General features: G+C 44.4%; 1 protein-coding gene across 1 annotated transcript; it reads left to right on the top strand.

Moving 5' to 3' along the window:
- Positions 1-12,303: 12,303 nt before the first annotated feature.
- Positions 12,304-22,897, top strand: CUNH3orf84 (chromosome unknown C3orf84 homolog). The gene is made up of 4 exons (XM_029241650.1): positions 12,304-12,419; positions 14,308-14,421; positions 21,997-22,053; positions 22,480-22,897. The coding sequence occupies exons 1-4, from the start codon at positions 12,393-12,395 to the stop codon at positions 22,894-22,896; spliced, it is 615 nt and encodes a 204-aa protein (XP_029097483.1). The 5' UTR covers positions 12,304-12,392; the 3' UTR covers position 22,897.
- Positions 22,898-23,513: the final 616 nt, after the last annotated feature.

Here is a 23,513-nt window from a genome sequence, read left to right as displayed (position 1 = left end):
GTCTTATAATTATTCCTTTTAAAAAGAAGAGAGGAACATTAATTTAAAAGATTAATATACTATAATTTTTTCCAAAGATTACTTTACTGGTGACTATTATATGTAGACAAGGACATCTCAGCAGTTATATTCGCATCCAGTTGGTGAAAATACCCATTACCTATGTGCCAGAAATAGGTTTTGTGGTTTGTTTGTTTTGGGGTTTTTTTGCAGTTAAATTGCATACAAATTCCCCTCCTTAATACCAGAGAGAGCCCAGCCACCTGTGAAACAGTAAATTTGCCTTCCATCCTTTGCTCTCTTGTTTCTTGTTCTGCCACCCTACTAATAATCTGCTTTTAGAAAAAGACCAATAGGGCTTCTCTGGTGGCGCAGTGGTTGAGAATCCTCCTGCTAATGCAGGGGATACGGGTTTGATCCCTGGTCCGGGAAGATCCCACATGCTGTGGAGCAACTAAGCCCATGTGCCACAACTACTGAAGCCCACGCGCCTACAGCCCGTGCTCCACAACGAGAGAAGCCACCATAATAAAAAGCCCATGCACTGCAACGAAGACCCAACACAGCCAAAAATAAATAAATAAATTTATTTTAAAAAAAAAACTGGCAATATTGTCCAGCTTGGTTCACAGGTAAATTTTACCAAACATTTATGGAAGAAATTATACTAATTCTCTATAATCTCATCCAAGAGATAGAAGCAGAGGGAACACTTTCTAGCTCATTCTGTGAGCCCAGCATTACCCTAATAATATAACCAGACAAAGACATTACAAAAAAAACTGCAGACCAGTATGTCTCATAAACATAGATGCACAGTCCTCAACAAATTATTAGCAAATTGAATCCAACAATGTATAGAAAGAATTATACACAACAATCAAGTCATGCAAGGCTAGTTCAACATTTGAAAAATCAATTAATATAATCCATCACATCAACAGGCTAAAGAAGAAAAATCATATAACCATATCAATAAATACAAAAAAAGCATTTGATAAAATCCAACATCCATACATGATAAAAACTCTCAACAAAGTAAAAAATAGAGGAGAACTTCCTCAACTTGATAGAAAACATCTATCCCAAAACCCAAAGCTAACATGATACTTTTTTTTTCATTTTCATTGGAGTATAGTTAATTTACAATGTTGTGTTAACATCATACTTAATGGTGAGAAACTAAAAGCTTTCCCACTAAGATCAGGAACAAGGCAAGGCAAGGATGTCTCCTCACCTCTCAACACATCATATTGGCACATGATCAGTTAGACAAACCAGTAGAACAGCAATAGATCTATTTGAAAATGTAATAGTCTATTATAATATAGCAATAGATCTATTTGAAAATGGAAATGTAGTATGCATATGATAAAGGTAGTATCTCAAATATATTGGGGAGAGATAAACATTTTAAAAAGTAGAGTTGGGGGCTTCCCTGGTGGCGCAGTGGTTGAGAATCTGCCTGCTAATGCAGGCAACACGGGTTCGAGCCCTGGTCTGGGAAGATCCCACATGCTGTGGAGCAACTGGGCCCGTAAGCCACAATTACTGAGCCTGCGTGTCTGGAGCTTGTGCTTCGCAACAAGACAGGCCACAATAGTGAGAGGCCCGCGCACCGTGATGAAGAGTGGCCCCCACTTGCCACAACTAGAGAAAGCCCTCACACAGAAACGAAACCCAACACAGCCATAAATAAATAATTTAAAAAAAAAAAAAAAAAGTAGAGTTGGGATAACTGAATGGCTATATGAAAAAAAATTGGATCTAGTCCTTTCACTATACACTACAAAATATTCCAAATGGATCAAAGATAAAATAATAATGAAACCATAAAAACACTGGGGTGGGGGAACTGGTAAATTCCTCTATAGCCTGGAAGTACGGAAAACTTTGACTCAAAGTCCAGAACAAAAAAATCACTGACAAATTTAACTACATAAAAATTTTAAAAAGAAAATTTTGTATCACATAAAAGTTATAGAAAATGGTCAGGACATATGAGCCAACAGTTCACAGTAAAAGAAACACAAAGGTCCTTATATGGGAATTCCCTGGCGGTCCAGTGGATAGAACTCCTTGCTTTCACTGCTGCGGGTGCGGGTTCAATCCCTGGTTGGGGAACTAAGACCCTGCAGCCGAGTGGCACAGCCAAACAAAGAAACAAACAAAACAAAACAACCCACAAAGGCCTTTATATATATGTGAAAATATGGGCAATCTCACTCACATTAAAAGAGATACAAATTAAATCATACTGAGACTATTTTCTTTCCTATGAAATTGGTAGAAATCCAAGTATGATGATGTATTCTGTTACTGAGGCTGTGAGGAAAGAAGCACTGTCATGTACCTCTGGTGGGAAGGCCAAATGGTATTTCTCTGTGGAGGAGAATTTGGCATTATCTAGGACATATATATGTATTTAGCATTTAATCCAGCAATCCTACTTCTAGCGATCTATCCCAATAATACTATGGCAAAACACAAAATTGTATATACACATGCCTTTTCAGTGCAACACTATCTTATTATAGCAAGACCAGAAACAACCCAGTGTCCATCAGCTGGGGAATAGTTGAACAAACTATGGTACACTCACACAATGGAGTTTTATGGAGCTGTTAAAAGGAGTAAGGAAGATTTCTTCTATATACTCTGGCAGTGACCTCCAGGATATATTGCTAAGTTAAAAAAAGCAAGGTGGGGCTTCCCTCGTGGCGCAGTGGTTGAGAGTCCGCCTGCCGATGCAGGGGACATGGGTTCGTGCCCCGGTCTGGGAAGATCCCACATGCCGCGGAGCGGCTAGGCCCGTTAGCCATGGCCGCTGAGCCTGCGCGTCCGCGGCGGGAGAGGCCACAGCAGTGAGAGGCCTGCGTACCGCAAAAAAAAAAAAAAGCAAGGTGAAGAACAGTGTGTGTGGTATGCACTTATTTCATCCAAGAAAAGGCAGGGTAATATGAATATAAATACACACACACAAATGTGCTTATATTTTTCTTAAAAAGGGAGGAAAGGAGAGGGAGTGAGGGAGGGACATATAGAGTAGATAAACTGAAAACCAATAAAAATGTTTATCTTTAGGGGGAGGGTGGCAATAAGGTGAAGAGGCTAGAGATGGAAGCTAAGCTAGACCTCTCCAAATGTAGCAGTTTTCAGTTTCAACTTTAGAATTATGTAAGTATCGTTACATGCAGTCACACAATTAAATCAAAATGGGGGAAAAAAGTAATCCCAGCAAAGAAGCAAAGTGAAACAAGCAAGGTGGTGATTGACCCCCATAGAGAGAGTTTATTTCTTATGCCTCTAAATATGGTGATGTGACTCCACATCCCTGGTGGAGCGTATCCTAAGGAAAAAATAAGCAACACAGGAATCTGTGTATCTGTTTTCATATATATATATATTGCAAATAAATAATTATATTAATGACATTGGGAATCAAAATTTTCAGTGTATGATAAAAGAGACACAAATATAAAATCAATGACAAAATTAAACAAAAACCCTATAATCCTATGTTTGAAATAAATTGAAAAATCATTAACTCTTGATGTATTATTCTCTTTAAAAATATGTTTCATAGCTCCATCCACTGAAAATGCCACGAAATAATGACCAACCTTATTACCCAGATTTGGGTCTTGAAATACCATTCCTCACTAAAAGGAACCAGGTCTGGGGCAGGAAATGTGCAAGATGAGTCTGAGACATTGCCTTGTACCAGACAACAAGGAAGTTATCAAAGATTACTAGGGCCAAAGACTACAAGAGAGCTAACTTAAAGGGGCTTTCTCTGTTAAATTTATAATTATATTTTTAAAAACCCTCATCAGTCACTTTGGAGGATAGGTAACCAACTCATTATTCTGAAAACTGGTAGGGAAAGAATCTATAATTTACCTTACCTTTTAAAACTGTATCTTGGGGTAACCAATATATAGATGAGAAAAAGCTCTTTATAGAAGTATTCCTGCTAATAAACATAGAATGAATGGTAGAATTAGATCATCATCATTTTGGAGCCCTAATGAAAATAAAGGATCTAGTAAATGATCATTAATGGCTGCTAAAACCAAGACGTGAAGGGCTGATAAGGGTACTTGATACTGGATAGATCAGGCTGGCAACACCTAAACCTCTGGATTGATCTTTTCATCACAAAGAAAGATCCAGACTTAGTATGCACCTCTTGATGAGGTTGAACAGGAGGTTCTCAGCATTAACAAAGAAGTATACATACCAAAAATATTGAGCCTTAATTTGATTAAGCTTCTAGATGTAAGGACCAGTTTACAGAAAATACAGGGGTTAAATGGCACAAAATGAATGCAATCAGCAAAATCCAGAGAGTGGGAAATTCTGCAGTTTAAATGACCCTATTCTTTCAACCCATAAAAGGCAAGAGGAAAGAAGGTGTGGAAGACTATAGATTTAAAGAGATGTATAGGGACTTCCTTGGTTGCGCAGTGGTTAAGAATCCGCCTGCCAATGCAGGGGACATGGGTTCGATCCCTGGTCTGGGAAGATCCCACATGCCGTGAAGCGACTAAGCCCGTGCACGACAACTATGGAGCCTGCACTCTAGAGCCCCCGAGCCACAACTACTGAGCCCGAGTGCCACAACTACTGAAGCCCACATGCCCTAGAGCCCGCAGCCCAGCCGCAACTACTGAGCCCACGCGTTCTAGGGCCCACGTGCCTCAACTACTGAGCCCATGTGCTGCAACTACTAAAGCTCGTGCGCCTAGAGCCTGTGCTGCACAGCAAGAGAAGCCACCACAATGAGAAGCCTGCTCACCACAACAAAGAGTAGCCCCTGCTTGCCGCAACTAGAGAAAGCCCGTATGCAGTAACAAAGACCCAATGCAGCCAAAAAAAAAAAACCAAAAAAAAAAAAAAAGGTTTTTTTAATTAAAAAAGAAGAGATGTATAAGTCACATCAACCAAGTACACTTGACCTTGAACAATGCAAGGGTTAAGGGCACCAACCCTCAGTGCAGTTGAAAATCCAGGTATAACTTATAACTGGCTCTCCGTATACATGGTTCCTCTACATCTGCAGTTCCACATCACAGGACTCAACCAACTGCTTGTGTAGTACTGTAGTATTTACTATTGAAAAAAATCCATGTATAAGTGGACCTGTGATGTTCAAACCTGTGTTGTTCAAGGGTCAACTGTACAGGTCCACTTATTCTGGATCCTGAATTGTAGGAAAACAAGGAAATTTAAACATTGACTAGTTACTTAATAATATTAAGAAATTGTCATTTTAAGTATGATCATGGTATTTTGGTTATGACAAAAACAGAGTCTTTATCTTTATATATACCTAAGTTTTAAATGGATGAAATAATCTAATTTTTTTGTGCTTTGCGTTAAAACAATGGAGATGGGCTTGGGCAGCTGGGGAGGGGTACAGATTGGCCTTGGGTTGATAATTGATGAAGCTAGGTGACAGGTACATTGGAGTTCATTCATCAAGAATCTCTACTTTTATATATTTGAAATTTCCCACAATAAAAAGTGAATAAATGAATAAATACTTTGTATTAGCTGACAACTCCCGAAGTTGCTACCTCTAGCCCAGACCCTTCTCCTGAACTTCAGACTCCTATATTCAACTTCTGACTTGACATCTCTACTTGGATGACTAATATGCACCTAAAACTTAACATATCCAAAACCGAGATCATTATCTTTCCTCTCAAACATTCCCCATCTAGTCTTCCCATTCTAGTTAATGGCAACTTCATCTTTCCAGTTGCTCAGGCCAAAACCTAAGAGTCCTCCTTGACTCCTCTTTCTCAAATCCAATCTTTAAGCAAATACTAAGGTAATTCCTACAAAACATATCCAGAAATTTAACTGGGTATCCTGTATTTTTATTTGCTATATCTGACAATCTCATTCCACTGCCACAAGCTTGGATTACCGCAATCCAAACTGGTCTCCCTGATTTCACCCTTGTTCCAAGTTATAGTCTCTTGTCTAGGAAAGGGTGGAAGTTACTCTAACCATAAGTCAGATCATATTACCCCTTTGTTCAAACTCTTCACTGCAGCCAGAGTTCTCATGGTTTTCTTCTATGTCCTCTGCAGTCTTCCCTTAACCTTGCCTCTCTCCCATTTACACTCCATTCCATACCTTTATGGGGCTCCTCACTATTGCTCTCCCTTACTTGATACACACCAGCTTCAGATCCCTTGCCCATTCTGTTCTTTCTTGGTTTACGCCTTCCTCAGATATCAGCATAATAGGCTATCCCACCTCCTTCAGGTATTCTCTCAAATTATTCAAAATTGTAAAACCTCAATAATCACTATGGGGAATACCCTGGCGGTCCAGTTGTTAGGACTCCACACTTCCACTGCAGGGGGGCATGGGTTGGATCCCTGGTCAGGGAACTAGGATTCTGCATGCCACGTGGCGCAGCCAAAAAATAAATAAATAAATAATAATCACTATGTCTCTCCCCTGCTTTTTCTCCACCCTATCATTCTAATACACTACTTATTTTATGAATTTATCTTATTTTGCCTGTCTCAGCATGCACACCCATGCCTACCAGAATGTAATTTTAAGCTCTTTGAGGATAGGAATTTTTGTCTGTTTTGTACACTGCTGTATCCTCAAAATCTAGAAATTGTGCTGGCAAATAATAGGTGCTCAGAAAATATTTATTGTTAAATGAGTAACTAAATGGGAACTAAATTATGACAATGGAGCAAATCTTTCCAAGTATCCACAAATTTAAAATAGATGGAGACTTCCCTGGTGGTCCAGTAGGTAAGACTCTGCACTCCCAATGCTGGGGTCCCCTGTTCGATCCCTGGTCGGAGAACTAGATCCCGCATGCGTGCTGCAACTAAGAAGTCTGCATGCTGCAACTGAAGATTCCTCATGCCATAACTAACACCCGGCACAATAAAAATAAATAAATAAATATTTTAAAAAATATATATGATTTGTTTTCAGTTATTGCATTTCAAGTCCCTAATCACAAATTTTATTATATATTTTAATAAAGGAGATGAAATAAATATGGGATTCCTGAGTCCCATGTTTACTTATTTCTTTGATAGTAGAGTTTTTTTCTTCCATTCACACTAGCAGAATTTCCTCCATCTAAAGTCTAGATTTAGAATCCAGACAATTTTTGGACCTCCCTGGTGGCACAGTGGTTAAGAATCCACCTGCCAATGCAGGGGACACGGGTTTGAGCCCTGGTCTGGGAAGATCCCACATGCCAGGGAGCAACTAAGCCCGTGTGCCACAACTACTGAACCTGCACTGTAGAGCCCACGAGCCACAATTACTGAAGCCTGTGCGCCACAACTACTGAAACCCACGCACCTAGAGCTTGTGCTCCGCGACAAGAGAAGCCACCGCAATGAGAAGCCCGTGCACAGCAACAAAGAATAGCCCCCGCTTAACGCAACCAGGGAAGACCCATGCACAGCGATTACCCAACGCAGCCAAAAATAAATAAGTAAATAAATTTATTTTTTAAAAAAAGAATCTAGACAATTTTATACATTATCACTATAAGGCCATTATTTAAGGCCATTATAACTACATATAGATAATAAATCCTCTATTGTCTTCCATTTCTGTTTATGCTGACAGAGGAGAGTAATTTATATAGCATGTGGTTTGGGGTTTAGAATGACTACTCCCCAGGTTCCAGACCTAACTTACTCTTGAGGTTTCTTAAATGTGGTTGAAGAAATTCCATGGTTACAGCGACTATGCTTAACGACCACCTGGGGCTTGATGTGCTCAGTCTCAGGTTTACCTGTCCTCTCTGCATTCACCTGTCACCATGCTATCTGTATACATGCTTTTATATTCTCAGAGGGCAACGCTCCCTTGCAGATGCTAGTACAACAGTAATGAAGAGGTAGTCATTCTTCGGTAGGACCTTAGCCATTCTAAGGTAAATGAAAACTGAAATGCACACTTTAAAAACTTTCAAGGGCAGAGTTCCCTCTCTCTTATTCCCCAATCCCATTAAAGGAAGCATAAAAGGAAGAGAAAGGTTTCAGTGCATGCGACTGTTTCCACAAGAAGGGCCTTGGCACGGTGATGGGCAGGGAGGAGTATGTGGGCTGAAGAGGGTGTCCTAAGGGGCACAGAGCCCTCCCATCTGACCCGGTCTTCAACTCTGAGAATCCTGAGGCCACGGTTCAGGCCTTGAATCCTTCAAGGGCCCCTACGGCTCCTCCATTTGACCACAGGTTAAACTAATCTCTCCCTCAGACTTTGTGGCCCCTCTGGCCTCCACCAGGCCCGCCTCAACCTCGCGTACAGTCACTCTCTCTCATTTTCAGTCTCTTCTTTTCTACCAGGAGACATGCCCCAGAGTAAATCATTCCCTGTCGTTTCCAGAGACCTCCAAGGGATTTTCCATCATAATAAAGACCAATCCCAGTGGGTTTCCCTGGGTTCCGGTTCACCCTGACTTCCGGGGCGTACTCTCTTTCTCTTGTCTCTGAGGCAGGCCAGGAGGCCGTGGTCCCCAGCGCATCTGGCGAAAGCAGCTCTCCAAGGATAAGCACGGAAGTCAAGTCCCTTGAAGAGCCAGGCTGGTCTTTCATCACAGGGAAAGGAAGGGCGACTAGGCACTCAAAGGTAAGACAAGTGGAGAAGCCAGCGCCCTGGGAAACTCCTCGAGATACCCGGGAATCCCGAACCCATTCGCGAGGACCCGATGGCTCCCCAGCCCCCCTCCCCCACCTTCACCCCACCCCGCTCCAGCCCGCCCTGTCCAAACCCCTCCGGCCTCCACCTCTGAGGGCCGGCTCGCGCCCTAACTGGGGTTGCAGGATCTGCCTCGAGGCCACTTGGTCCCGCGGAGGCAGCCTAAGCTGCGTGGCCACGCCCCCCAGGGCGCGCTCTGACCAATGAGAGTTACCCCTCGCCCCCTGGGCCCCGCCCCCGCTGCGGCAGGCTGCTAACGGTTTTAACGGTCCTAACGGTTTCAACCGTTAACCATTTAATCGTGGGCCTGGCCTGCTAACCTACATTTCGCCGGGCACCAACACACCCACCCACGCGCACCTCACGAGATGGACCCTCCCACCTCCACACTCACACCCTGCAGTCCACCCACCCCTCACCAGGCATCCTTAGCCGATGAAGACCCTCTCAGTAGTCAACGCACAGTAGTTATAGATGGCTGGCTAAGTCATGAAATAGGATGAGATCACCAATGAAGGAGTATGGATGGAAAACAGATTGTATTGAGTCCTAGGACACACAACGTTTAGAGGCTTAGATGAAGAAAAAGCAGCAAAGGAGCCAGAGTGGGAGTGGTTAGGGATAGGGGAGGAACCCCAGGAGAGTGAGGTGCTGTGGAAGCCACCTGGACCATCCTTCAAAGAGGAGGAGGTTAGCTGTGTCAAATGCTGCTGATGAGTCAAGGAAAATGAGGAGTGAGAATTAATTATTGGTGACCTGGAAGGGAGCAGTTTTAGTGATGTAGTGGGGACAAAAACCTGATTGGTGTGTGGTTTCAAAAGACATTGCTGATAAAGGACTAGTATCCAAAATCTATTAAAAAACTCAACAATAAAAAAATTAAGTTGGCCGAAGAGCTAGGCACCTCCCCAGAGAAGATACACAGATGGCAAATAAACATATGAAAAATGCTCAACATTATATGCATTAGGGAAATGCAAAATAAAACAGATAGCACTATGCAACTTTAAGAATTGCCAAAATCCCAGAATGCTGGAAACACAAAATGCTGGTGAGGCTGTGGAGCAACAGGAACTCTCATTTGTTGCTGATGGGAAAGCTGAATGGTACAGCCACTTTGGAAGATGTTCTGGCAGTTTCTTATAAAATTAAATATACTCTTATCATATGATCCAGCAGTCATGCTCTTTGGTATTTACCCAAAGGAGTTGAAAACTTATGCCCCCACAAAAACCTGCACATGGATGTTTATAGCAGCTTTATTCATAATTGCCAAAACTTGGAAGCAATCAAGTTGTCATCTTCAGTAGGTGAATGGATAAATAAACTGTGGTACATCCAGACAATGGACAATTATTCAGGACTAAAATATCTATCAAGCTATGAAAAGACATGGAGGGAACTTAAATGCATTTTACTAAGTGAAAGAAGCCAATCTTGAAAAGGCTACATACTGCAGGATTCTAAACAGTATGACATTCTGGAAAAGGCAAAACTATGGAGATAGTAAAAAGATCAGTAGTTGCCAGGGGTTAGAGGGGGAGGGTGGGCTGAATAAGTTGAGCACAGAGGATTTTTAGGGCAGTGAAACTATTCTTTTTGATACTATAATGGTGCATACATGTCATTATACATTTGTCCAATCCCATAGAAGGAACAACACCAAGAGTGAACTCTAAGGTAATCTATGGACTTTGGGTGATAATTCTGTGTTGATTTAGGGTCAGCATTTATAATAAATGTACTATTCTGTATGTGTGGGAGCAGGAGGTATATGAGAAATCTATGGACCTTCCACTCCATTTTGCTTTGAACCAAAAACTATAAAAAAAAGTCTATTAAAAAAATAAATTTAAAAAAAAGAGCAAGAGGAGAGATTTGGCATATCCATACAATGGAAAACTACTAAGCAATAAAAAGGAATGAACAACTGATAGGCACAGTGACATGGATAATTCTCAAAATAATTATGCCAAGTGAGAGAAGACAGACACACAAAAGAATACATACTGAATGATTCCACTTACATAAAGTTCTAGAAAATGCAAATTATAGTGACAGAAAGTCAAACAGCAGTTTCCTGAGTGCCATAGAGAAGGAATACTAATGGGCAGAAAGAAACTTTGGGGTGTGGATATGTTTACTACCTAGATTGTGGTTATGTTTCATAGATGTCTACATAGATCAAAATGTGTCAAGTTGTACAATTTTTTTTTGTTTTTTGGCGGTGCCCCGTGGCTTGTGGGATCTCAGTTTCCTGACCAGGGATTGAACTTAGGCCCTCGGCAGTGGAAGTACAGAGGCCTAACCACTGGACTGCCAGGTAATTCCCTCTACAACTTTTTGACTTACCATTTTTAAGATTTATCTCTGTGGATTCAAGTATCTGTAGCCAGACCTACTAGAGAATGGACTTCAGGATATGGGGAGGGGGAAGGGTAAGCTGTGACAAAGCGAGAGAGAGGCATGGACATATATACACTACCAAACATAAGGTAGAAGCTAGTGGGAAGCAGCCGCATAGCACAGGGAGATCAGCTCGGTGCTTTGTGATCGCTGGGAGGGGTGGGATAGGGAGGGTGGGAGGGAGGGAGACGCAAGAGGGAAGAGATATGGGAGCATATGTATATGTATAGCTGATTCATTTTGTTGTAGAGCAGAAACTAACGCACCACTGTGAAGCAATTATACTCCAATAAAGATGTTAAAAAAAAAAGTATCTGTAGCCAATTTATAGTAACGCCATTATTTCATTGTTTGATTATAGGCCAATTTTCTCATTGTCCTCTTGATAAACATTCAGCCTGTTTATAGTTTTTCCCCTATACAGATACAGCAATGAACATTTTTGTAGTTGTGAATACATGTGAGAGGGGATCCCCAGGGTTACTATACTAATAGGGTGGACTTTCTAGCTAGTAGGGCTTGTGCCAGTGACAAAGCCCTACTGACTCTTTCCTGTTTTTGAACTTTTCGTTGGCAGAGTTTTAGAGGCTAATCGCCAGCTTCTTTGGGTTAGTAAAAGGAGTGAACTGTTCATGTCCCTGTGTTATAAATGAGAGAGACAATAATCTGCCCAAGGCTAGCTTGTGATGGAACCATGGTGTCAGATACTTTCATGCTGCTTCTTTTGCTCCTCTGTTATGCTCTCTCCTCCTTCACTTGGGCCCTTGTAACATTCACCAACATTTGCCACCAGTTAGTGTTCCCAGTCACCACAAACTCCTGAGAAGTTGATAGAGCCTTATTCTGAAGCAGCATTTTTATCCTAAGAGCTACCAGCCCCTTTAGCATTTCTTCTAACTCCATGAAATATGTTATAAATTTATATCCCTGGCAGTATGGTTGCAGTTTAAAAAATGCAGGATTTGCCTTTAAAATATTCGCTATTTCATTGACTGTGAGTTCATCAGACTCCACTGTGGAGCCTTATATGTTTATATAAGAACTCTCCCAAGCTGTTAATGCTGAGGGACAGATTTCTCTCAGAGAGAAGTAAGAATAGAGCAGGAAGCACAAAGGGGTAGCAGGCGGGGCTCTGCCTCAACAATCAGGAGCATTGTGTAGTCACAACATCCCTTTGTCACTAAGCAACAAGAAGTTGACCTGCTGAGATGCTCTTTCTCCAGAAGTAACCTCAAAAAGACAAGAGGAAAGTTTGCCTTTTCTGCTCCTTTCCCAGAAAGATGCAAAGTGCTTTAGTAGGCTCCTGGGTAAGAGTGTACTTTACATTAATCCTAGCCCCTGGCCCTGGGGTAGTACCTGAAATATGAATTACTCATGAGAGTAAAGTGAGAATGGTTTCATCCAGCATCCAGGCTAGAGGAGGACCCCAAACTGCCCACTCCCCCTCTGCCATTATGAGGTCCCCCTACAGCTTATCTAGTCTTCCTGACACCATGCCCTCTTCCATGTGTCCTGGTCTCATGCCTGGATTAGCTGATCCTCTTAGTCCTCTAGCCACCCCATTTATTCCCAGTCCTTTGTTTGATCCCCCCAAACTTCTGTAGTTTGACTGCTCTCTAGACTGGGAACATCTTGAGGCTAAAGACTGCCTTCTTCTATCTGTATGTCCCATGCCTGGAATACAGTAAAGGCCCAGTAAATACTGTTGAAATAAACTGAATAGAGAGAAAGGAGTGTTTGACAATAGTAGAAGGATGGACAGACGAGTTGGATGACCCAAGCCCTCAGTGGGATGAAAAGATAAAGGGCTTCCCAGGCACGCTTAGGAGCCCACTTTGATGGCCAGAGGCCAGCTGGGAACAGGTTCTTTCTGCTCAGGACTATGATCATGGCGTGGACTAGACCCATTGTCCTCTCCAGGGGGTATTCAGGACAGTGAGGTTGGGCCATAAGAGTTCCCAGGCCAGACATGGTCATCCATGTTGTCAGCCTAATGACATCAGCACAGTACAGCTTCTTATACCCCCAATAGGTGCTCATTTCTGTCTTCTGACAGTCCTTGTCTCTGAAATTCTCTCCAGAAGGTATCCACTGTTGGTGAGGTACTTCTTTGGGAAAGTTCATCCTTTGTTTAAGTGCTCCAGTTTCAGAGGGTGCCCTACTTGCCCCAGAATAACAAAGTGTGTAGCAAACAGGTGTTCGTGACTTTGTCAATAGATGCAGAATATGTATCCATTTAATCCTGGCTTTTCAGTGACCTTTGACCTCTATTAACAATGCAGGGAAGACAATGAAGGGGACTTCCTCTCAGATCCCCCAGGGAAGGACCACACTACTAGATGGTGGCCCTGTTCTCAAAACTCTGCTCAGTGCTTCCTAAGTCACCCCAACTCAGAACCTGTCTGGTCCCCTTCCCTGCTGAAGTCTTCCCTTGCTCTTGGAAGAGAATCCATATTCCTAACCCAGTCTAGGTCCTGTCCCTCCCTGACCTCACCTTACTTCTCCTTGTCTTGCTCACAGCCTTTTAGTCAATAAGGCCTCTTTTTTTTTTTTTTCGGTTCTTCCAACACAACTCTGTCTCTGGCCTCTGAATCTTTGCACTTGCAGTTCTCACCACATAGAATGCTCTTCTGCTGCCCCTCACATGGCTGACTCCTTCAAGTACCACACCCATTGTCATGAGATGCTGTCCCTACTCCCTGTCACTCGATCTAGTTTTCAGGTTCTTTCTTTCCTGACTCTATTCACTTGTCTTACTCCCTCACCAGAAGGAAGGTTGATAGAAGCAGGGTCTTTCTGTCTTTTCACTGCTGTGTGTGTCCCCAGCCCATATTAGGACCCTATTGAAGAAAGAAAGAGAGAGAGAGAGAAAGGAAGGAAGCGGGGGAGGGAGGGAGGGAGGAAGGAAGGAAGGAAGGGGAGGGAGGGTGAGAGGAAGGAGGGGAGGAAGGAAGGAAGGCACCCTTTCCTTACAGACATAACCCTCCCAGGTGGGCCAGCACAGCTGAGGCCAACTGTTCTAATGGTGGATGGAGACACCTCTCTGTTGGCCCCTCTCCAGGGTGTCCCTCCTCCTCTGATTCTTTTTATTCTGTCAGGAACTCCCAGGAGAGGCTTCTAGCCTGGGGGCTCTGAGGTCTAGGACTCAGGGTGGGGGTTGGGGTGGGATTCACCCTCAAGCCTGCCTTGTTACAGCACAACAGTGGCTTCTATGGGCACTACAGAGGCCAATTCAAGAGTGAAAGTGCTCGAGAATATCGCCTTGCAGCCAAGCCCCAGCCCCCAGCAGTGTTCCTGCAGCGCTGTCAGGTACGAGGCAGCCCTGGGTGCAGCTGCCACGGCTGAGCCAGATTCTGCTTCTCTCAGGCCCCAAGAGCAATATCCTCAACCTTACCACAACTGGACTGACACTTGAGGCCAGCCTATCCCCGGGACTTGCATGAGGCCTGGCCCCTCTTCCCTGAAATATCAGGTCCTCCCCCTACAGATACATGGGTGGAGAAGAGCCAGTACCAGGCTGGACAATTTTGCTCACTGCTCCTTCTAGATGGAGGAAGAGTCAGGGTCCAGGTGGGGTGGGTGGTCATGGTGAGAGAGCCTCCAGAACCCAAGAAGTAAGCCTTGAGTTTTGCAGACGGCTGTCCTTCAGCACAGATTCCTTGATGCCATGAAAGTCAATGGTCTAGCTCACAGTCAGCCTCGTAGTCCAGGGGCTCAGGAGTGAGTAGGAGGCCTCCTCTGGTCAGTAAAACAGCATAGAAAGTGGCAGGTGTCCACCCCCATGCCTAACCAAGGAGGACTGGAAAGGAGTGATGGCAGAATCGGCCTAGGGTGGCTGGAAAAGGCTTCCAGATAACAGGAGAGGGACGCAGGGCTGCAGGCCCTCCACTGCTTCCAGGCCTGGAGACAAGGAGGGGACACTGAGCATAGTCAGGGTCCCAAAAGTAAAAAGCCCACTCAAAACAGAACTCAGGAGGGTATACATATAAAGGAGTAGGTGTGGGAGCTTCAGGGAAAGGCATTCTCACAGGATGGTAACAACCAAGTGGTCAGTACTGCTGGGCCTTAAGGAACAAGGGGAAGGCATGGCTCCTAGAACCCAGATGGAGAGAGTGGTATGGAGAGGGCTCTCCTGAGAGAAGTGGTGATTTCGGGTAGAGAGACACAGCCAGGTAGGGGCGGGCCTGGAAGGGAGCCAGGAGAAGAAACACCTCCTCCCTCCTTCCCTCCATCTCCTTTCCAGGCTTCCTTTCAGGTCAGAGGGAAGTCAACCTGGCGAGAAGTGTGCTCACATCAGACCCCTGGGAAAGGTCAGGGTGGAGGAGGGCTGAGAGGGACCTGGAGGTGTGCCTGGAACATGCTCCGCCCACTGCAGCTTCTTGTTTCCCAGCCTCTAGCCAGGTCCTACTTGACTGGCCATCTGGATTCTCTACAGATTGCTTTCCCAGGCCAAGAGCAGGGTCTTGGAGTCTGCCATGCTACAGAGCCTAAACTTCCTTAGCATGCCCAGTTGGAATGGCTGCCTGGTACTGCCTACTGAGCAAGGCCCAAATGCAGCTCCAGACTGCTCGTCTGGGGCCACCTCCCTTGAGAGAGTGATGAGATCTGCCTAGTACAGGGACAGAGGTAACCTGGGCACTTCCTGCTGGGTGTCTGTAGTAGTCCTCAGTGGCAGCCCTCATCCCAAAGACCTGAATGTCCTCTTAGTCTGTCCCCCAGGAACAGAGTAGAGGATATATTTGGGGACATGTTTTGATTGAAGTGAAGTCTTGTTACATGTTGGCATTATCAGCAACCCCAAAATAGCATGGTCTGTGTATCTTGGGCTTAGGTTGTACAAATGCCAAGTCTGACCCTTTCTAGATCTAAAGCCGTTTTAATTAGTGGGACTACTCAGGGAAGGTGCACATTCTTTTTTCTTATTTGCTGAGAGATACCAAGTGTCAGCTGGCTGACTGCAGCTATTCTTGTTGAAAACCTTTCCAAGATGTAGCAGCCACTTACCTTTAGTTTGGGGCAGGTAGAAATTTTGTCATTCAGATGCAAGAAGATTCTTTTTTCTTTTTATTCTTCTTTTTCTTTTTTTCTTCTAAACCAGATTAGTTTATTTCTAGCCTTCACCTGTCTGACTCTTGGGGAATGTAATCCTGGTCTTGTTTGTTCTTAAGGTCAGGCCAGAGTGCCAGGGCTCATGGTTGGAGGCAGGTCCTTCGTTGGTGGTGCCGTGATTGCTGTGTCTCTGCCTCTGCCCCACCCCCCACCATGCCTCAGTCTGCCACAGGGACTCCTCACTCAGTACCCCACTAATTGCACACTGCCCAGCCTCCAGAGAGGCCCTTAGTCCTCCCACAGACAAACATTGACCCATCCCAGGAAACCTACTTCTCTTCCAAGGCCTCTTTAGCTCAAACCCTAGCCCAAGCCCTACCTGCTCAGAGACCACGGATTTTACCACCTGAGTGGAAAAGGAGCTTTAGATGGTTTAGAAGCAAAGATGCAGGTGAAATTCTCCTCAGGGACAAGAATACTTAGAACTGCCTGGGTGGAGAGGAAATGACTGCACTTTTCACTAGACTCCCACAGTTGTGAGAATAAAACTCAAGTCAGTGGGAGTCGATAGATTATCCTGTCACTGTAAGAATAGTGAGTTTCCAAATTCAGACCTGCCTCCAACAGCAGAGGCATCCACATTCTAGGGCTGTGTACAGTTTTAAAGCTAAGGGTAGAGATGGGGGAGGGATTGGGGGGGCAACTGGAACATGCCCCAGACCTCCAGATTTTTTAATTGAAATTTTTTTTGAGATGGTTGTAGATTCAGAAACAGTTGTAAGAATTAGTAAAGAGAGATCCCTTTTACGCTTTGCCCAGTTTCCCCCAATGGTAACGTTTTGCATATCTATAGTAAAATATCACAACCAGGACGCTGACATTGCTGCAATCTACCTATTTCATTCAGATTTCCTCATTTGTGTGTGCGTATTAAGATCTATAAAATCTTGGAATTCTCTGGTGGTCCAGTGGTTAGGACTCCACGCTCTCACTGCTGAGGGCCTGTGTTCGATCCCTGGTCAGGGAACTAAGACCCCACAAGCCACGTGGCATGGCCATAAAAACCCATAAAAATCTATAAAATCTTTTTAAAATTAATTTTAATAACAGTATAGCTGATTTACAATGTTGTGTTAGTTTCTGCTGTATAGCAAAGTGAATCAATTATACATATACATATATCCACTCTTTTTTAGATTCTACTCCCATATAGGTCGTTAAAGAATATTGAGTAGAGTTCCCTGTTCTATACAGTAGGTTCTTATTATCTATTTTATATATAGTAGTGTGTATATGTCAATCCCAATCTCCCAATTTATCCATTCCCCCTGCTTTCCCCCTTGGTAACCATAAGTTTGCTTTCTATATCTGTGACTCTATTTCTGTTCTGTAAATAGGTTTATTTGTACAATTTTTTAGATTCCACATATAAGTGATATCACATGATATTTGTTGTTCTCTGTCTGACTTACTTCACTCTGTATGACAAGTTCTAGTTCCATCCATGTTGCTGCAAATGGCATTCTTTCTTTTTATGGCTGAGTAGTATTCTTTATCCATTCTTTATCCACATCTTCTTTATCCATTCCTCTATTGATGGGTATTTAGGTTGCTTCCATGTCCTGGCTATTATAAATAGTACTGCAATGAACATTGGGGTACACGTATCTTTTTGAATTATGGTTTTCTCCAGATATATGCCCAGGAGTGAGCTTGTTGGATCATATGCTAGCTCTATTTTTAGCTTTTTAAGTAATCTCCATACTGTTCTCCATAGTGGCTGTTACCAATTTAAATTCCCACCAACAATGTAGGAGGGTTCCCTTTTCTCCGCATCCTCTCCAGCATTTATTGTTTATAGATTTTTTCATGATGGCCATTCTGACTGGTGTGAGGTGATGCCTCATTGTAGTTGTGATTTGCATTTCTCTAACAATTAATGATGTTGAGCATCTTTTCATGTGCCTCCTGGCCATCTGTATGTCTTCTTTGGAGAAATGTCTATTTAGATCTTCTGCCCATTTTTTGATTGGGTTGTTTGTTTTTTTGATATTGAGCTGCATGAGCTGTTTGTATATTTTGGAGATTAATCCCTTGTTGGTCACTTCATTTGCAAGAGAAAAAAAAAGATCTATAAAATCTTATCACCCGTGTAGGTTTGTGCATCCACCACCACAGTCAAGATACTGACCAATATCACAAGGATCCCTGGTCCTGCCCTTTTATACCCATCAGCCTCTCATTCCTCCACCCTTCCCCTGTCCCTAACTGCTATTTTTCCTCCATTTCTAAAATTTTGTGACTTCAGAAACGTTATGTGAATGGAATGATACAGCATGCAACCTTTGGGGAATGGCTTTTCTTGCTCAGCATAATTTCCTGAAGATTCCTCCAAGTTGTGTGTATCAACGGTTCAGTTTCCATTACTGAGTAGTATTCTGTGGTATGTATATAGCAGTTTACTTAACCATCCATCTATGAAAATGTATCTGGGCTGATTCCAGTTTTTACCTCTTACAAATAAAGTTGCTATGAACATTTGTGTACAGGTTTTTGGGTGAACATAAATTTTCATTTCTTTGGAATAAATACCTAGGAGTGCAATTGCTGGGTCATATGATAGTTGCATTTATTTATTTATTTTTAATATTTTATTTATTTATTTGGCTGCACCAGGTCTTAGTTTCGGCACACAGGATCTTCGTTGCCACGTGAGGGATCTTTAGTTGCAGCCTGCAGGATCTTTTTTTAGTTGTGGCATGTGGGATCTTTTTGTAGTTGCAACATGCAGAATCTTTTAGTTGCGGGCATGCGGACTCTTAGTTGCGGCATGTAGGATCTTGTTCCCTGACGAGGGATAGAACCTGGCCCCCTGCAATGGGAGCTCAGAGTCTTAGCCATTGGACCACCAGGGAAGTCCCCGTAGTTGCATTTAAGTTGTTTGTCTGGTTTTTTAATGTGGATGGAAATTTTTTTTAATTGAAGGAAAGATTCTTTAAATTCTATAGCACTTTACAATTTTGAAAAGTTTCACACACGATTTCATATAATCCCATAATAACTTTTTTTCTCCTACCCCTATATTGTACCTCCTGCATGTTAAGTTTTTTTTTTTTTTAATTGTCAAACTGTTTTCCAGAGTGGCTGTTTTACATTTTACATTCCCACCTGCATTGAGCAAATGATTGTATTTCTCTGCATTCTCACCAACATTTGGTGTTGTCTCTATTTTTTATTTTAGCCATTCTGATTGATGTGTCATGATAGCTCACTGTGGGTTTTTTTTTTTTTTTTTTTTTGAGTGTGTTGGGTCGTCATTGCTGTGCGCAGGTTTTCTCTAGTTGTGGTGAGCGGGGGCTACTCTTTGTTGTGGTGTGCGGGCTTCTCATTGTTGTGGCTTCTCTTGTTGTGGAGCACAGGCTCTAGGCACGCAGGCTTCAGTAGTTGTGGCACGTGGGCTCAGTAGTTGTGGCTTGCAGGCTCTAGAGCGCAGTCTCAGTAGTTGTGGCACACGGGCCTAGATGCTCCATGGCATGTGGGACCCTCCGGGGCCAGGGCTCGAACCCGTGTCCCCTGCATTGGCAGGCAGACTCCTAACCACTGCACCACCAGGGAAGCCCTCTCACTGTGGTTTTAATTTGCACTTCCCTAACGTTCAGTGATGGTGAACATCTTTTCATGTGTTATTTGCCATCTGTATATCCTCTTTGAAGAAATGTCTTCATGTTGTTTGCCCATTTTCTAATTGGATTTTTTATTTTGCTGTTCAGTTGTAAGAGTTCTTTATACATTCTAGATACTAGTCCTTTATTGGATATGTGATTTGCAAATATTTTCTCTCAGTCTGTAACTTGTCTTTTCATCCTCTTCACATGGACTTTCACAGAGCAAAACTTAAAAAAAATTTTTGATGAGGTCTAATTTATTGATTTTTTTTCTTTTATGGCTCTTGCTTTTGGTGTCACATCTAAGAACTCTTTGCCTAGCTCTAGATTCTGAAGATTTTCTATTTTTTTCCTAAAAGGGCTCTGGGTTTTTAATCTCTTGTGTCAGTTTGCTTTATGAGGAATGAAAGGTAAGGCCAGCTGGCTTCCTACCTTCATGGAGCTTTCATTCGATTTGGAGAACACCGGCTGTCTAAGGCAGGAGGTCCCAATAGGGGAGCTCGTTAAAGGCTCCACCCCGAAGATTCTGGTTCAGGGATCTGGGATGGAGCTAGCCCCTGACTTTTATCTAGCAACTTATTGTCAGCCATTGCTCATACCTCAACCCAGCCAAGATTGGACTCACCAGATCAGGTACTTCATTCTGGTCTGCAGCAGAAGAAGCTGAGTGGCTGAGGTGGAGGGACCCTGGGGGCAGAGACCAGGCTCAAAGGCAAGGTGGACGGTCTTGGGAGAGATTCCTGCTGAGGTCTAGGGGCCTGAGAGGTGGTCTCTCTCTGCCTGGGGATGGGGCATGGCTCTCTGGTCCCAACTGGGCTAAAGCAAATGCCCTGGGGATCTTCTGTCCCTGTTCACTGATTTAACAGCAAATATGTATTGAGCACAGTGCCAGGCTCAGTGTTGGAGTTATAGATGTGAGTAAAACAGACAGTAACCTTGCCCATGAGGTGCTTGTGTTCTAGTCAGGGGCATCGGATGGTAAACAGCAACATAATACATAGTAATACAGTATGTTAGAAGGTGAAAAATGCTGGGTTGGGGTGATGGGACTGCTGGTGTAGTAGTGGTCAAGGAAGGCCTCCCAAGAGGTAGGTGAGAGGGAGTCATGGCCGGCTGGGAGAAAAGTCCCAGGCAGAAGTAACTGGTAGTACAAAGGTCCAAGGTGAAAGTAGCTAGTGTATTTGAGGAACAGTGAGGACGCCAGTGTGGCTAGAGGTAATGGAGGAATCAATATCATGTGGATCTCATGGACCACTATGATAACTTTGACTTTTATAAACATGAGGAACTGTTGTGGATTTTTGGCAAACAAGGAGTGTGATCTGATTTACATATTAAAAGAGTTATTCTGCCTTCTAAGAGGACAATAAACTGGAGAGGCAAGCTTGGAAGTAGGGACACCAAGTGGGAAGCTCTTGCAGTAATTGAGGCATGAGGGGAAGGTGGCTTAGACCAGAGAAAGCAGCGGCTATGCTGAGAAGTGGTCTGATCCTGAGTACATATTGAAGGAAGTATCAGCAGGATTTCCTGGCACACTGGATGTAGAGTGTGAAAGAAAAGAATCAAGGGGACTCCGAGGTGTTTGGCAAGATCTAGCTGCCATGACCTGAGCTGGGGGAGGCTATAGGTGGGGTGGTTTTGGGGAATGATCCAGAGCTCAGCCATGTGTTTGGAGATGCCCGTTAGACATTTACATGGAAATATGGAGCAGGTGGTTGGCTAGTGAGTCTGGAATTCGGGAGAGAGCTCAAGCTCTAAAGAGAAATTTCAGTTTCCAGGTGGTATTTAGGGCCAAGAGGCTGGGTTGCTGTTGAGAGAGTGAAAGAGAGGAGGAGAGAGCTGGAGCCTAGTCCTGGATGATCTAAAGGACCCAATGTGAAACTTAAACCACTGCCCCACTAACGGCAGGATGTCCTGGAAAATGCCTCAGCCCCTTCCTCAATCAGTGGCCCCAGAGGCTTCTGCTTTGAGAGCAAGTGCTGGGATGAGACGTTCCAGGAATGAGGTGTTGCTTTAATTTTTATCTGCCCTTTCAGTGTGTTGGCAGTTTAGCAGTTTAAGGGTGGTGGCTCCTGGCAACTTCCCTCCATTATGGGGCCCTGAGTTAGCATCTTGGGGACAGGTAAGCATCATCTTTCCCCATTCACCTTCTTTTTCACTGTCTTTCTAGGAGCCAGCGCAGCAGCATTTCTTCTCCAAGCATGACAACCGCACTTCCTTTGACAAAGTGAGTGCTAGAGAGAGGAAGGAAAATGGGCAGACTCCCAGCCTAGGTTGAAGTTGAGGTAGGGTGGAGGGGATAAGACATTGCAGGGAGAGAGGGCTCTTTATACAGACAGAGGAGTGTCTGTCTTCCTGACAACCTCTTTCTTCTGGGAAACAGCCCATTCTACAAACAGATGTACCTCTGCTTTGGTTTCCCCCACCAGCTTGCCTGACAATGTGCAAATATCTTAGGAACCACTGACTTTCTGGGGGCTTCATTCACTCTGGAATGGAAGGCATGACTGGGGATGCAGGCCAAAGAGGCTGGGGTCCAGGCCAGGGAGGCCAGGCACAGGCCAGGCATCACCAGGCAGGCTTGGGTATAGGAGGGGCCCAAGGAATTGCCTGGTGCCAGGACTGTGGGCCAAGGGCCCGTACCATTGAGGAGGGCCCCTCCTGCCTGCTACAGGGAATCGGAAGGCGGAAAGACCTGGAGCGCCTGTGGCAGCAGCACACCTTCCTGCGCTGGGCACCCTGTGAACTGGAGTTGCGCCAGCCACGGCCCCTTGAATCCTCCTACCAGGCTGATTTCCGGTCAGGGCCAGGACTCAGTGACCTCCCCCAGCGCCTTGTCCACTTTGTGCAGATCCAGCCTTCCCATGCCAGCACCACCTACCAGCAGAACTTCTGCCAGCCATCCCGTGGTAGCCATTGTGGCAGTGACAACATGGGGCCCCAGGCCCCAGTCACCAACACACTGCCTGACCTCCCAGGGATCCCAAGACCCAAGCTGCTGCAGCATTACCTTCATGCTGGGGTCTCTGAGTGTCTAAACTGGTCCAGAACATTAAACAAGGACAGCTAACTCAGTGGCCTGTCTGTGCTTGCAGCCCAAGAGATCTCAGAGGCTGGAGAACAGTAAGGCACAGCCAGGCCCTGCGCCTGGCTCCTATGTTGCTTGTGCCATGGAGCCTTGTGCAGCCTTGTGCTGGTTGGGGGAGGTGCTGCCTGGGGAGTCTTGCCAGTGAGTGAGAAGAGGTAAGGCCTGCAGGAGGCTAATGGTCCAGGAGGGTTACCTTGGCCACAGCAGGTGGGTTCCAGGACCCCAAATCCATTCTTGCCACAAACTCAACTGTGAACCCCTTGCAATCAGTACGGCTGCAGGGAAAGCAGAGTCAATGGTCCCTACTAGTGGGCAGCAAAGACTGGAGGAGGAGGCAAGGGCTGGCAGCTTTGCTTTTTCTGGGATGCTACTGCCTCTAGGGGTCTGGTGAGTGGCAACACAGTCATGCCTAAGAGACAGCTTCACCACAGCTGGGACAGAGGGACAGCCCCCACTGGACACACCCCCCGCCCCCGCCACCGGAGGTGAGCAGAGGCTTTGAGGATGCTGTGTGATGTGAATCTTGAGGTCATCCTGATCCTATGGTATTTTGTTGCAGTTTTCTGAGCTCTTCTATGGTCTTGCTGTGAGTGCCCTCT

This window comes from Monodon monoceros, unplaced genomic scaffold (assembly GCF_005190385.1).
Source record: "Monodon monoceros isolate NGI ecotype Baffin Bay Population unplaced genomic scaffold, NGI_Narwhal_1 Super_Scaffold_3, whole genome shotgun sequence".
Classification (NCBI taxonomy): Eukaryota; Metazoa; Chordata; class Mammalia; order Artiodactyla; family Monodontidae; genus Monodon; species Monodon monoceros.
The sequence above is the reverse complement of the archived record's forward strand: the minus strand, read 5'-3'. Positions and strand labels throughout refer to the sequence as shown.

What these genes read in the sequence shown, in the direction of transcription:
- CUNH3orf84 (XM_029241650.1), top strand. Translation starts at nt 12,393, where the DNA reads ATGCAAAGTGCTTTAGTAGGCTCCTGG. An exon ending in GTGCTTTAGTAGGCTCCTGG is followed by an intron (nt 12,420 to 14,307) that starts GTAAGAGTGTAC and finishes GCCTTGTTACAG; the next exon opens with CACAACAGTGGCTTCTATGG. An exon ending in TGTTCCTGCAGCGCTGTCAG is followed by an intron (nt 14,422 to 21,996) that starts GTACGAGGCAGC and finishes CTGTCTTTCTAG; the next exon opens with GAGCCAGCGCAGCAGCATTT.